Source organism: Podarcis filfolensis (assembly GCF_964270895.1).
Source record: "Podarcis filfolensis genome assembly, chromosome: 17".
Lineage (NCBI taxonomy): Eukaryota > Metazoa > Chordata > Lepidosauria > Squamata > Lacertidae > Podarcis > Podarcis filfolensis.
In genome coordinates, this window is record NC_139621.1 from 6,191,615 (window position 1) to 6,205,430 (window position 13,816).

At 44.0% G+C, this 13,816-nt stretch overlaps 2 protein-coding genes across 2 annotated transcripts; both read left to right on the plus strand.

Annotated features, from left to right (window-relative positions):
* Positions 1-2,990: 2,990 nt before the first annotated feature.
* On the plus strand, positions 2,991-6,728 carry LOC310752832 (olfactory receptor 1L4-like). Its single transcript, XM_083593921.1, has 2 exons — positions 2,991-3,047; positions 5,593-6,728. The coding sequence occupies exons 1-2, from the start codon at positions 3,027-3,029 to the stop codon at positions 6,529-6,531; spliced, it is 960 nt and encodes a 319-aa protein (XP_083450047.1). The 5' UTR covers positions 2,991-3,026; the 3' UTR covers positions 6,532-6,728.
* A 2,405-nt stretch (positions 6,729-9,133) lies between these two features.
* On the plus strand, positions 9,134-12,070 carry LOC310752841 (olfactory receptor 1468-like; the record flags this gene model as incomplete). Its single annotated transcript, XM_083593935.1, has 2 exons — positions 9,134-9,198; positions 11,131-12,070. The coding sequence occupies exon 2, from the start codon at positions 11,135-11,137 to the stop codon at positions 12,068-12,070; it is 936 nt and encodes a 311-aa protein (XP_083450061.1). The 5' UTR covers positions 9,134-9,198; positions 11,131-11,134.
* Between the last annotated feature and the right edge of the window lie 1,746 nt (positions 12,071-13,816).

The window sequence follows — 13,816 nt, forward strand, 5'->3', positions numbered from 1 at the left end:
TCGGAGGAGCGCATATGACAAGGTTTTGGCCTTATTAAGTAGGTGTTGAATTTGAGCTTTCCACCCCAAATTGTATTGAAAAATAACTCCTAGGTATTGAAATTTTAGGACTTGCTCTATTTTTGCTCCACCAAGCTTCCATTTGTATAATCTCCGGCTTCTGGAGAAGATCAGAATCTTGGACTTGGCATGGCTGATGGTTAATTGATTGAGCTGACAATACGTGGCAAAGATCTTCAGAGCTCTGGTTAGTCCAACACGTGTATAAGATAGAATTACCGCGTCGTCCGCATATAAAAGGAGTGGGCAGCGGTAATCCGCTAGTCTAGGCGCGTGTGTACTTGGAGATGAGTTGACTAGGGGTGCTCGCATGTCGCTGATGAATAGGTTGAATAGGCAGGGAGCCAATATACATCCTTGGCGCACTCCCTTGTTTATTGGTATCGAATTTGTAAGGTCGCCCGCTGGAGTGAATCTCACTCTGGCAAGGGTACCTTCGTGGAGCTGGCTTATGAGCCATAAGAGTCTTCTATCAACGAGTGCTATAAACAATTAGATGGTCATCTGCAGTAGACATGCATGCCAAAGGCACAAATCCTTTAACCCTAAAAATAAATAAATACATTGGCTAGTACATTTGCGTTTCAAAAAGAAAGGAGAGCATGCTCTTCAAATACACTGTGCTTCAGACATGGTTTTGAAAGGTGTTCTATCTAAAGCAGGGGTCAGCAACCTTTTTCAGCTGTGGTCCAGTCCACCGTCCCTCCGACCATGTGGTGGGCAGGACTATATTTTTTTGGGGGGGGGAGGATGGCATGAGTGAATTTGTGAGTGAATTTGTTTTATGTGTGTAGATCAGTGCATGCTGACCAACACACAGTCTTCGCAGTAAGGCTCTATTCCAGGGGTCAGCAAACTTTTTCAGCAGGGGGCCGATCCACTGACCCTCAGACTTTGTGGGGGGCCAGACTATATTGGGGGGGGGATGAACAAATTCCTATGCCCCATGAATAACCCAGAGATGCATTTTAAATAAAAGGACACATTCTACTCATGTAAAAACACGCTGATTCCCAGATTGTCCACAGGCCGGATTGAGAAGGTGATTGGGCTGCATCCGGCCCCCGGGCCTTAGGTTGCTCACCCCTGATATAAAGGATTCATCGTGAAGGTTTGGTGTGTTAGAATACAGTATGTAGCACTTTCAGAACATATCACAATTGAGTGGTTAGGGGTCTTGGAAAAGAAGAAAAAATATTTGACATAGCACAGTGGTCATTTATAACATTTATTAACATCAACGGACACTTCTTATGACCCCTGTTGGATCAGGTAACATTATGGAATACTCACATTAACCGGATGGTCTCAGAATTGTTATGAATTTGTTATGAATTTATTGTTATGAATTTGAGGTGGGGGTAAGGCTGTAAGCCTGTGCTCCATTCTAATTCCTAGATTAGAATTCCTAGGCTTACATCTAGGCTTAAATGTGTTGGATGCTCATCTTGGGCATGCCAAGGATGGGGTCAGCATCTTGGATACAGAACTGTGACTGGGAGTGTGCAACAAGGAAGAGGAGCAATGCCTGAAGAGATCCAGGTGGCTTGAGAACCTGCTTGAAAGGAACAAGCTGTTACTGCCCTTGTGTTGGCTTAAAGCTGTAACTGTGTTTGACTATCTGTTTTTTGGCCATGTGCGTTCTATTGTCTGATTTCCCAGCTTCTCGTTCAACACTAGCAACTACAACACACAGGATCTCTTTATGACAACTTGAGCTGAGTCAGACTATATGTGAATCAATGTGGAAGGACTGAATAACGTGGTTTTAAAAAATTCACCTTGGAACTAAGTTAAGCAAAAGCTGGTGTTAATGTTCCAGGAAACTCCCATAAGCCAGCAACCTTGAGCAATTGTTGCATGTGAATAGACATAAATTGTCGGGGGGGGGGGTGCACCTTCAGCAATAGCTCAGAGGCCACCCTGAGAGAGGAGGTTCCATGCACCAGTGTGTGGAAAATTGCATCACTGTTGATTACAAACCTTCTGATCTGGGCTCTCTCTTGAGTTTATCTAAGAAAGTATAGCTCTCAAGAAGGGAGAAGTGGTTTGATTAACAAGCCTCACATGCACCCAGCTGGCACCTGCTGCTGCCTCTGGAGAAAACCTCCCAATCTATTGAAATAGCGACAGGTTCACACAGTTAAGGGAAGGGCAATAGCTCAGTGGTGGAACATCTCTTTTGCATGCAGAAGATCCCAGGTTCAGTCCCCAGCATCTCCAGGTAGGACTGGGGAAATTCCCTGTTTGGAACCCTGGGAAGCTGCTACCAGTCAGTGTAGACAATACTGAACCAGATGGATTAATGGTCTGGCTCAGAATACCAGTCATGTATCTCTGGATACCAGTTGCCAGAGATTACTGGTGGGGAGAGTGCAGTTACATTCAGAGCCTGCTCTTTGTCGTCTTCCCCCAGCCATCTGATAGGATGTTTAAGAACAGGATGCTGGACTCGAAAGAGCTTTGGCTTGATCCAGCAGGGCTCTGGTTATGTTCTAATCCACCTGGGACTCGAGAGGGTGAAAAGAGTCTGTTGACCAGAGAACTAAGGAGGAGAAAGACATGCTGCAGCCCACTGATTCATTAATAAAGGGAAACCAACTGGGTGATTTTGCCACAAAATGATGACTTCTTGCAATAGACATTGAATATATTAACTTTGAGATGTTTCCTCTATGAAGCCTCTGAAATGCTTAGTTTTTAAAAGTTACCAGGTTTCCATTATTATTATTATTATTATTATTATTATTATTATTATTATTATTATGGAATTTATATACCGCCCTATACCCAGGGGTCTCAGGGCAATTCACTATAAATTAAGACATCAAAAATTACAGCCAGGAAAGGAATCCTCATTTCTTGCCACTGTCAACGGTTTGCCTCAACCTAGTTTTTTCCCTTCAAAATCTCTGTTCTTTGCACAGATCACAACATCAGGATGTGATGGAACTACTTGTCTGACCATGTCAATGTCTCCTGCCCTGGTGAGTCCCATTATCTTAACCTCCCCAAAATGTTTCATTGCAGAACAAACCTAAGGAGGCAGCTATGTCAGGGGTTGCATCCGCCAGCAGATCTCCTCTGCAAGTGAAGGTGGCCAGGATCAAGGGAGATTTCACCCCACACTCTAAACTCTCCCAGCTGGTATATTTGGGAGATTAGGATCACACTCTAAACTCTTTGTTGCCGAAATCTATGCTGTTCTTCCCTTGGATAGGTGTTCCAGATTTTCCACTCAAGGAAAGGGAGTCAGACTTCTTAGAGGCAGAACTCAGGTTTATTCAACTGAAAACTGAATAAAGAAGGGACGCGGGTGGCGCTGTGGGTTAAACCACAGAGCCTTGGACTTGCCGATCAGAAGGTCGGTGGTTCGGATCCCGGCGATGGGGCGAGCTCCTGTTGCTCGGTCCCTGCTCCTGCCAACCTAGCAGTTCGAAAGCACATCAAAGTGCAAGTAGATAAATACGTACCGCTCCAGCGGGAAGGTAAACGGTGTTTCCGTACGCTGCTCTGGTTCGGGAGAAGTGGCTTAGTCATGCTGGCCACATGACCCGGAAGCTGTACGCCGGCTCCCTCGGCCAATAAAGCGAAATGAGCACTGCAACCCCAGAGTCGGCCACGACTGGACCTAATGGTCAGGGGTCCCTTTACCTAAAGAAGGGACAGACCGCTGACTTCTCAGGTCAGAAAAAGGGTCTGCGTGGTACAGAAAGAAATCACAGTTTATATATAAAAAATGCATTCCAGCAAAACAGTGTTAAACAAAGGAGTATTTGCCATGTTATCTATCCTGCACTGCACTGCCAATTCCTCTCTGCCAGCCAAATATGTTGCAAACCCTTGTTCTGCTAGCGGGTTCTGCCAGCTGTTCTTGGTATTATCTGCTTACACGTAGCCTGCATTCCCTTCCCTCTCTGACTGTCCTGTGCTTTAGAAAAAATATACTTAGAAGCAAGCAATTAGTACAAAAGCAAATCAAGCATGATTAATTCATTCTAATAAACATAAACGATTAATCATTCTGATTTTTGTAACACTTTAACTTCAACTGAAAAATTGTTTGTCTCCTTAAAATATTTATATACCTTCCTCTCATAGAGTAATCTATGAGAGGGAATCTATAATCTATGCTGCGGGGAGTCCTCAGCAATGTGAAAACTTTTTAAAAGCCATTAAAAGCAATAGAGAGCAATCATTAAATTGGCTGGCTACTAAAGAAACAGCTGCATAGAACTGCTGGTGTAAAATATTATTACTCAGGTCCAGTATACCTGAAGGAGTGTCTCCACCTCCATCGTTCAGCTTGGACACTGAGGTCCAGCACCGAGGGCCTTCTGGCGGTTCCCTCACTGTGAAAAACCAAGTTACAGGGAACCAGGCAGAGGTCCTTCTCAGTAGTGACACCCGCCCTGTGGAACGCCCTCCCACCAGATGTCAAAGAGAAAAACAACTACCAGACTTTTAGAAGACATCTGAAGGCAGCCCTGTTTAGGGAAGCTTTTAATGTTTAACAGACTATTGTATTTTAATATTCTGTTGGAATATGGGAAAGCTCTGAATCGCTTACCTGAGACGGATGGCGGAAGCCATTCTTGCTATTCTCATATTCCCACTCCCCATTCACATCTAAAATAGGAAGGAGGCTGACACTTGACCTCAACAGGGTTGCTTAGGATCTCCTCCACCCCATACATTCCTTTGCTGCAGACTCCCAAGTCCCAACCCTCCCAGCCTGACCCAATCCCAGAAATTGCTGCAGGGTGGGGTCAAAAAGTGCTGCATGCAATGGAGTGCACGGTGAGAGAAAATGGGGGGTGGGAAAGCCTCTGCTTGCCTTACCTGTGTGGTCCATTTGTGGTAAAAAGTAACCCCCCAAACCCACTTTGCTATAAAGCGGGGAGGGGGCAGCTAGCCTGTGGTTCTCCAGATGCTCTTACACTACAAACCCCATCATACCTGTTTATTAGCCATCCTGGCCCCACCTGTTTTCTACCAGTTTCCCCCCAACGCAACTTCAGAAGTGACCAGCACCAGCAGTGGGCAAGGCTAGACATTTTCTGGCCCCCAGAATCTATAGACGGGCCCTAGTATCAATGATTCTGGGCCCCAGAATCACTGAAGGGCCCCATCACCACATTTCCTGCTATTCTGCACATACCGAGTGTGATCTCCCATGCACACTACCATCTTTGGTGTGACCTACAAGTGTGCCATTTGGTAAATATATACCTTTTTCACAACTGGGAGTAGGAGAACCTCTTACTCAAATCCTACTTCCGGATTTAGGTGTGTTCCCCAGAAAAATTGAGAGAGGAAAACACACATTATTTTACATTTCTTGTCCCCAGGCTTTTGCAGTTGGGAGATGCAAACACACCAGGGGAACTCACCTGCCTCCTCACCACTGCTGGCACTGGAAGCATGGGGAAAGGGGTCATTCCTTCTGTGGAGTGTCCTCTCGTATTCTTGTTACTATCAAGTGTACAATGGGAACATGCCGTCAGTTCTGTTTCCCCCACTCTTTCTCAGCCTCAGGGCAACATGACATATCCCGATGGATTCATCCTGCAGGGTCTTGTCTCCAACCAGTCAGGATATGAGTGTTTCCTCATCCCTGGCTTCCTCTTCATGTACCTGCTGACTCTACTGGGCAACTCAGTGATTGTCCTGCTCATCTACCGCGATGTCCGGCTCTCCTGCTCCCCCATGTATTTCTTCCTCAGTCATCTCTCACTAGCCGATATGGGGTTTTCCTCCACCACTGTCCCTAAGATGCTGCAGAACCTCTTGACTCATACCAAGCACATCTCCTATCGAGGGTGCCTGACACAGATGTTTTTCTTCCTGGGATTTGGAAACACTGAAAGTTTTCTCCTGGCTTCCATGGCTTATGATCGCTTTGTGGCCATTTGCCACCCACTTCGCTATGCTGTGCTGATGAACGCAAAACACTGCCTCTTGTTGGCTATAGGCTGTTGGGTCCTAGGCTTTCTCCACTCGTTGCTCTACACCCTGATGATGTCTTTCCTTTCCTTCTGTGCCTCCGGGGAGATCCCCCATTTCTTCTGTGACCTCCATCCCTTGATCAAGCTCTCCTGCTCAGACACCTCAGCAATCCAGATGACGACCCTCACTGAGGGCACTGTGACCATGGTGGGACCTTTCATGGTCACTCTTCTGTCCTACATCCTCATTTTCTCCAAGGTTCTCAAGATCCCATCAGCTGCTGGGAAGCAAAAGGCCTTTTCCACCTGCAGTGCTCACCTCACCACAGTCGTTTTGTTCTTTGGAACTGTTATAGCTGTGTATGTCCGCCCGTCCTCCACCTATTCTGGCTCCAAGGTCCGAGTAATGTCTGTGGCCTACACAGTTGTGACTCCCATGCTGAACCCCTTCATTTACAGCCTGAGGAATTCTGAGATTCAGCAGTCTCTGAGGAAGTATCTAGGGATTAAAGGTGGAAGATGAGCTTTGAAATCCCCAGATTTCTTTAAAACTCAACCCAAAAGACGTTAATTATCAATAGTTTTAGCACGGCAGTCCAAGCAAATCTAATTTCAAAAGCTCACAAGACATCTATTCCTTCCTTTAGAACACCTGCAGGAATGTGACTTTTTCTGAGTCCATCAGAAGTTAAAAGTGCATTCAGATTTAGACCATGACATATGATTTCAGAAATAAGAAGAAAAAATGGTAGAAGTCAATCTTTGACAATCATGGACCAATGCTGCATGGGTTGGTTTTCAGGCGTGTGCCTTTGAAAATTGGTATTGTAGATGTAATGATAGAACAAAATGTTATGAGTCATTAACCAATCAGTGGTTGAGAAGGAACTGGAACACCATCCTACTGAATAAAATTACTAGATATGACAATTACAAGAGAAAAGAACCCAAGTTTTTTAATAGCAAAACTGGACTTCATTTATTTTGTGCTGGAATTAATGCAGATTTGACGAAGCAGTACTTTTTGATATCAATTATGAAATAATGAATATTATGTGTAAAGAAAATGTTTTACCTAAAATATTTTTTTGATGAAAGAAGAATTCTTTAAAACCTAATTACAATAGCAGAATTAACTCAGTTGATTAAAAGACAAAGGGGCAGCAAAACTCCTGGCTGAGGCCCAGATTACTTTAAAGCTGAGTATTATGAGAATTTTCCAGATAATTTTATTAATCATCTATTAAAATCTCTCAATACAGTCATGGGGGAGGGGGAAGCAAAGCAAAGATTGCCACACCAGGGATATATGCAGTTTAAGCTTAGTCTTACAGCCTATCATATTACTTAACCAATATTTTACACACTGGGCAGGTATTTGGTGGCAAGATTTACATTTTTTGACAACTCTATAAAGAATGATCAAACAGCATTTCTTATGAACAGCAAAATGGCATCTAACCGAATATTAGCTGAATATTAATTATATAATTAGAAAACAATGCAATCCATATGGACTGTTATTTATATATGCAGAAAAAGTGTTTGATAGAGTAGAATGGAGATATTTAGTTCAAGTCTTGCAAAAAATGGAGCTGGGCACAAAATTTATCTAATGGACAATTCTGTTTGGACTACTCTAATGCCCTCTAAGTGGGGCTGCCCTTGAAGATGGTCCAGAGGCTAAGGCTGGTGAAAAATGTGGCTCCAATTATACTTGGGGTAAGAGCAGTGGCGTGCGGTGAATTTTTTTGTAGAGGCACCAGCTTGCAAGGGCGATGAGGGGGTGCTGATGTTGGGCCCGTGAGCATTGCACCTCCTTCCCAAAGCTGGGCAGAACCTTCCCAGGCTTTGGGAATGAGGCACCAGGCTTCTAACAGGATGCTGGAGCTCTGCTGCCTCCTTCCTACAGCTAGGTGGGCTTTGGGAAGTTGGCGGGAGGGCTCTTGGACCCTTCGGAGCATCGCACCTCTCTTCCTAAGCCAGGCAGAAGCTTGGCTTTAGGAAGGAGGTGCAAGGGAAACATTTAGGGAACTAGCCTAGTCCCCCTATTCCAATGACCACACCACTGGGTAAGAGGGAGGGTGATATATCCCCCAGTCTTTTCTTCTCATTTCCCCACTCCTTCCTTTATGCAAGTCATGGAAGAGATCTCCATTGTATCCCTCAAAACTCACTGAGTAGTGCAGAAGCTGAACCCCTGCTGACAATTTCTATAGCTGCTTCAAACACAATTCCAGGATGCCAGTTGCTTCCTCTCTGGTACATGGAGAATCTCCTTTCTGGGGCCCAGTCCATCCCAGTCCATCCCATCTCCTGTTCCAAATCAAAATCTTGCCAATGTAAAATGTTTAAAAAAGAGGCAGCCCTTAGACCATTGTGTAGTGTTGTGCTGTCAATCTCCCTTGGGTATCAGTTTGTAGATTATCCCTCACATCTGTTCTGATCTTTGCAAAGACCGCCCCAGCCCCCAGAGATTATGCTTTGTTATGTACTGAGCTGAGTCCTAGAACAATAACGGAGTAACGGAGTGTGTTACTTCCGGGTTTCGCCGCTCGTGCGTCACAGATGCTCAAAATGACGTCAAGCGCATGCGCGGAGGCTGCAAAACGCGACCCGCGCATGCGCAGGTGCGCCATTGCATCTTACATTCTATTCAGGATGAGAACAGGGCTCCAGAACAGATCCCATTCACATCCCGAGGTACCACTGTATATATAGCTAGACATTTTGGGGAAAGTTTCATTCATTGCTACTATGAGCTGAATAAAGAGCATGAAATTCACACTCGACTCCAAGTATATTTCAAACTTGTTCCCAGTTGTGGAGCAAACCAAAATCCTCCGACATCCATACTCAAAGGGAAAAACTTTTCTAACACTTATTAATGAGGACAAGCTAATTTGTTAAGCTGAATGATGGGTTGGGTCCCTGAATGATGATTCTCCAGAGTTTATGCTATTGCATTCTATTAATTCTGGAGGGGGAACCTGGTTGAGTCGTCCTTGGACCCTGGAGATCACCACCCTTAAGCAGAGATGAACAAAAGCTTTCCTTGCATCAGAAAACACAGAGCTAATCTCCTCAGCAGATGAAGGAGGCCAGTTTCGTCCTATGCAGAGCAAGTCCACTTCCTTTGTTCTTCACATTGACAGGAGCAAGAGAGCAAACAGGAAGTGCCTTTACTTAAGTAAGTGTGAATATTCTTATGTTTTTGGGGTGGGAGCAAGACTCCCCTAAATGTCTGGATTCAGTGAAGGGTTAGAATTTAAGGAAACCCCTAAATTCCCGGGCCTAATGGGGGCTTGAGTTTAAAGCGGTTTTTCCATGTCCAGGAAACACCCATTAAGAAGGCCATTTTCTGTCTGGGCTGGACAGAAAATGGGGAAAGCCCTCTCTGAGGTAAGAGATGATTAGCAGAGACAAAAGGACAGAGTTTCAGGAGGGAGGAGCAGAACTGCAGTGGGCAAGGAGGTAAGCAAACAGGAAAGAATTGTCCCTTTTTGAAGTGGGGGGGGGGGAAGCAAAGCATGAAGCAGGCATTCTGTTTCAAGCTGCAGCAGAGGTCAGACATGATATTTGGAGTCTCTTGGAATTTGAGGCTGCTGCAATGGAAGAAACAGGACCCTCTTGGGATGTGAATGCTCTGATCTCTCTCCATGTAGACACAGGATGCATACATATGTAAATAAACCCTGTATCATAAAGAGATCACGGACGCCACTTGGCCTCATTGTTCCAAAAGTAAACACAGACCCTGGTAATCACGCCTGGTACCTCTGGAATCTCTCACTGCTCATAGATTGGTGAAACAATGTGTTACCCACTTAAAAGCTTCTAACATCCAAGAAACCTATTGAGGATTTTTTAATGGTTACTAATCAGTATCTGCTGAATTCACCCAATACAATTAAAGCACATGACTAGCCCCAAAGAATTCTGGGAACTGTATTTTACCACTCACAGAGAAGCAATTCCCAGCACCCTTAACAAACTTTGGTTCTCAGAATTCTTGGGGTGGGGGGAGACTTATTATGTTTTTCAGAAGTGCTTTAAATGCTTGGTGTGAATATGACCTCTTGGCATCTTCTGATGATGGAGATAGCTTGCTAAAACTTTCATAGCAAAAAAATAAATGCCAGGGGCTGGATGTTTTGTGCAGATATCTCTGCTTAAGCATACTGCTGACTGCATCATCCAAGTCTCTGGCTTGGAGGTCTATAACAGACACCCCCAGTAAGGTCACTGTTGTTCCTCTCTCCTACAATTTCATCCCATATATTCTCAACTTGCCTTCCATGCTCCAGGTTCATGGATCTCTTCACAAGTGTAGACATCATATAATACTCCTCCCCTCCACTCCTTCTGTTTGGTCTATTTCATTTGAATAGGCGGTACCCCTCAATTTCTACATTCCAATCATGTGTCTTATCCCACCAGCTTTCAATAATGTCTATTAGCTTTCAATAATGTCTGCCACCCTTTATTAAGAGTTCAGATTCGTCTTCATTGTTTCCTATACTCTGTGCATTTGTATAGAGACAACTGAAACCACAAGATGTTCTGTCCAGCTGCATCCTTCTTGTAGTTTCCTGCCCTTTAGCAGGTTTCTGTAGCACCACCTCAGTTTCCTGTACATCAACAAAGCTATTAACCCCACTACCAGGTGTTTTCCTTTCGTCTGTAATATTGTCTCCCTCCTCCTCAGGATTTAGTTTAAAGCTCTCCTGATGAGCAAACACATTCTTGCCGACCACTGTGAGGTATAACCTATCTCTTGCCAGAAGTCCATCCTCAAGGAAGCAGAAACCATGGTCCAAGAAGCCAAATCATTCCTGACAACAACACCTGAGCAGCCACTGGTTTACCCCCAGTATCTTCCCCTCTCTCCCTGGGCCACAACCTTCAACAGGAAGCAGGGATGAAAAAGAACTACCCCTCAGCTTCCAATCCAGAGTCTTAAAGTCCCTTGCTATGTCAATGTCTGGCAGTATCTCAAAAACAGACATGGAGAATATGATATGAGGAGAGGAAAGAGGGATTTCCGCATAGTTCAGTTTGGGCAGCTAGCAAGTAGAGGGTGGTGAATTTACTAGCCTAAACATTTCTTCTTCTTCTTTAGCCTAATGAGTCCTGGGAATGCAACAGACTTCTCTGAGTTATTCCTCCGTGGCTTCCCAACCCAGCCAGAGTTCCAAGGGCTCCTCTTCCTGCTATTCTTCTCTATGTACCTGCTGGCCATACTGGGGAACGCAACAATCATCTTCTTGATCCGTTCTGATTTACGGCTCCTCCAGGCTCCTATGTATTTCTTCCTCAGCCACCTTGCCTTAGCTGACTTGGGCTTCACCTCCACCACCATCCCCAAAGTGCTACAAAACTTGTTGTCGCAGAAAAAGACCATCTCCTATCATGGCTGCCTGGTCCAGATGTACTTTTATATGTCTTTTGGCAACTCAGACAGCTTCCTGTTGGCTTCCATGGCCTACGACCGTTATGTGGCCATCTGCTTCCCCCTGCGTTACTCTGCCCTGATGAGCCGTAAGCGTTGCCTTCTCCTTGCAACAGTGTCCTGGGTTATCCCTATTGCCCACTCTCTGCTTTATACCATTTTGATGTCTCACATGTCTTTCTGTGACTCTAGAGAGATCCCACATTTCTTCTGCGATCTTTACCCTGTGTTGGAGATCTCTTGCTCAGACAGCAGTGTCATAGAAATGATGCTTCTGACTGAAGGGGTGGTGGAGATCCTGGGGCCGTTTGTGCTGATTGTCATCTCCTATATGGGCATTTTCTACACCATCCTGAAGATTCCATCCAACTCTGGAAAGAAAAAGGCTTTCTCCACGTGTGGGTCCCACATTGCTGTGGTTGTCTTGTTTTATGGCACTGTGAGCTGGGTTTATTTCAAGCCACGTTCCAACAACTCGGATCGCAAGGACACTGTAGCCGCTGTCATGTATACCATGGTGACCCCTATGCTGAATCCCTTCATCTACAGTCTCAGGAATAGTGAAATGAAAGCAGCCATGAAGAGAATCATTAGGCACCATTTTCATTAGTGTCTTTTGCTGTCACGCCTTATAGTTGCAGGAGTGGGAGCCAACATCACTTGGATAGCAGAGCACACAGATGGTGCGTGCACTTTCGGGTCTGTTTTAAACTTGGGCCCAAATGTTGGGTATCTGTAATGGGGAAACGGATTGCAATCTGTCTTTCAGGTATTTGGGGCCTGCATGTGCTAGGATTAGCTGAACTACCATAAGCAAATATCTTAACCCTAATACTTACAGTAAAGATCAGCATCATAATCTTATATTTGCCTTATATTAACTATCAGTCCCCTGTAAGTAGTAACCAGACTTCAAATAGATAATTAAATCTTCCAATAGTATATATATGATAGGCAACCAAACGGTCTTTGTGTGAGGTTTGGTGCTTATAGGGTTAACCTCTATGTGTCCTGCATCTGGGGAGGAGCTTCCTACATCCGGGAGCTGAGTTCTTTGTCTGTGAGTTACTTTCACTTCTCAACGGAGAAGAAAGAGAGACACACGCAATGTTTGTTGTCTCGGACGGTGTTTGTTATTTTATCTGTCTGTGTAAATAAAGCTGTTTAGATGAGAAAGAAACAGCGTATGGACTCTCTTTTCACTTACACATCTTTCATTTATTAAAAAAAGAACAATAGGACTTGATTTGTCTACAAGAAACACATGTGATAAGGCTACATAGGAAGGTACTGAGCAATAAAATACTGGGCCATGAATTTATTTCATCAGACAAAGTTAAAAAAAGAGTAGTACTTTATGCAAAGGAGAGCCTATCACCGAAATTTATATTTAAAGATGACCAAGGAAGATTTGTTGCAATTGAAATCCAAGCACAAGGAGAAAATTTTTTGATAGTAGGCATTTATGCACCAAATGAGGGAAAATCGGATTTTTTTAAGAAGTTACATGAGACTCTGATGGACTATATGGATTACAATATGATTTTGATGGGGCACATGAATAGAGTGGTGTCTACAAATATGGACAAGGCACAGAGACAGGTAGTTACTAAGGATGGTAGACTACCAAAAACTTTTTTCGATATGACTGACAATATGGATTTAGTTGACATCTGGAGAATGAAGAACCCTCTGGGAAGAGAGGGAACTTTCTTCTCTGAGGCCAAAATGACATGGACAAGAATTGACCAAATTTGGGTAACTAGAGGGCTGGCTCCGAAGATCAGAAAAGCGGAAATTTGCCCTAAAACTTGCTCCGACCACAATGCTGTGAAGATGGAAATGAAACTAACACCAATTGGTTCCTTTAGATGGAGGATGAATGACACTTTGTTTAGGAACGAAGAAGTGACTAAGAAGGCCCAAAAAACCTTGAGAGATTATTTTGAGATAAATATGAACACCACTGTTGAAAAAAGAGTAATCTGGGACGCAAGTAAAGCGGTTATGAGAGGATTTCTGATACAACAGAATGCAATTAAGAAGAGAGCTCAAAATGAGAAAAAAGACAAAATTCTGGAGAAAATAAAGGAAGGAGAGAAGAAACTGAGAGTGAAACCAAAGTCGCAGGAGATCCTGAAAGAGATAAAGTTATATCAAGTACAATATATGAAAATGATGAACCAGGAAATAGAATGGAAAATTAAACAGATGAGACAAAAGACATTTGAATCGGCAAATAAATGCGGAAAACTGCTGGCTTGGCAAATGAAAAAAAGACAAAAACTTAATACTATTACGAATTTGGAAGTGGAAGGAAAGAATATACAGAATCCAGTGGAGATCAGAAAGTGCT

What these genes read in the sequence shown, in the direction of transcription:
- LOC310752832 (XM_083593921.1), top strand. Translation starts at nt 3,027, where the DNA reads ATGTCAATGTCTCCTGCCCTG. An exon ending in TGTCAATGTCTCCTGCCCTG is followed by an intron (nt 3,048 to 5,592) that starts GTGAGTCCCATT and finishes ACTCTTTCTCAG; the next exon opens with CCTCAGGGCAACATGACATA.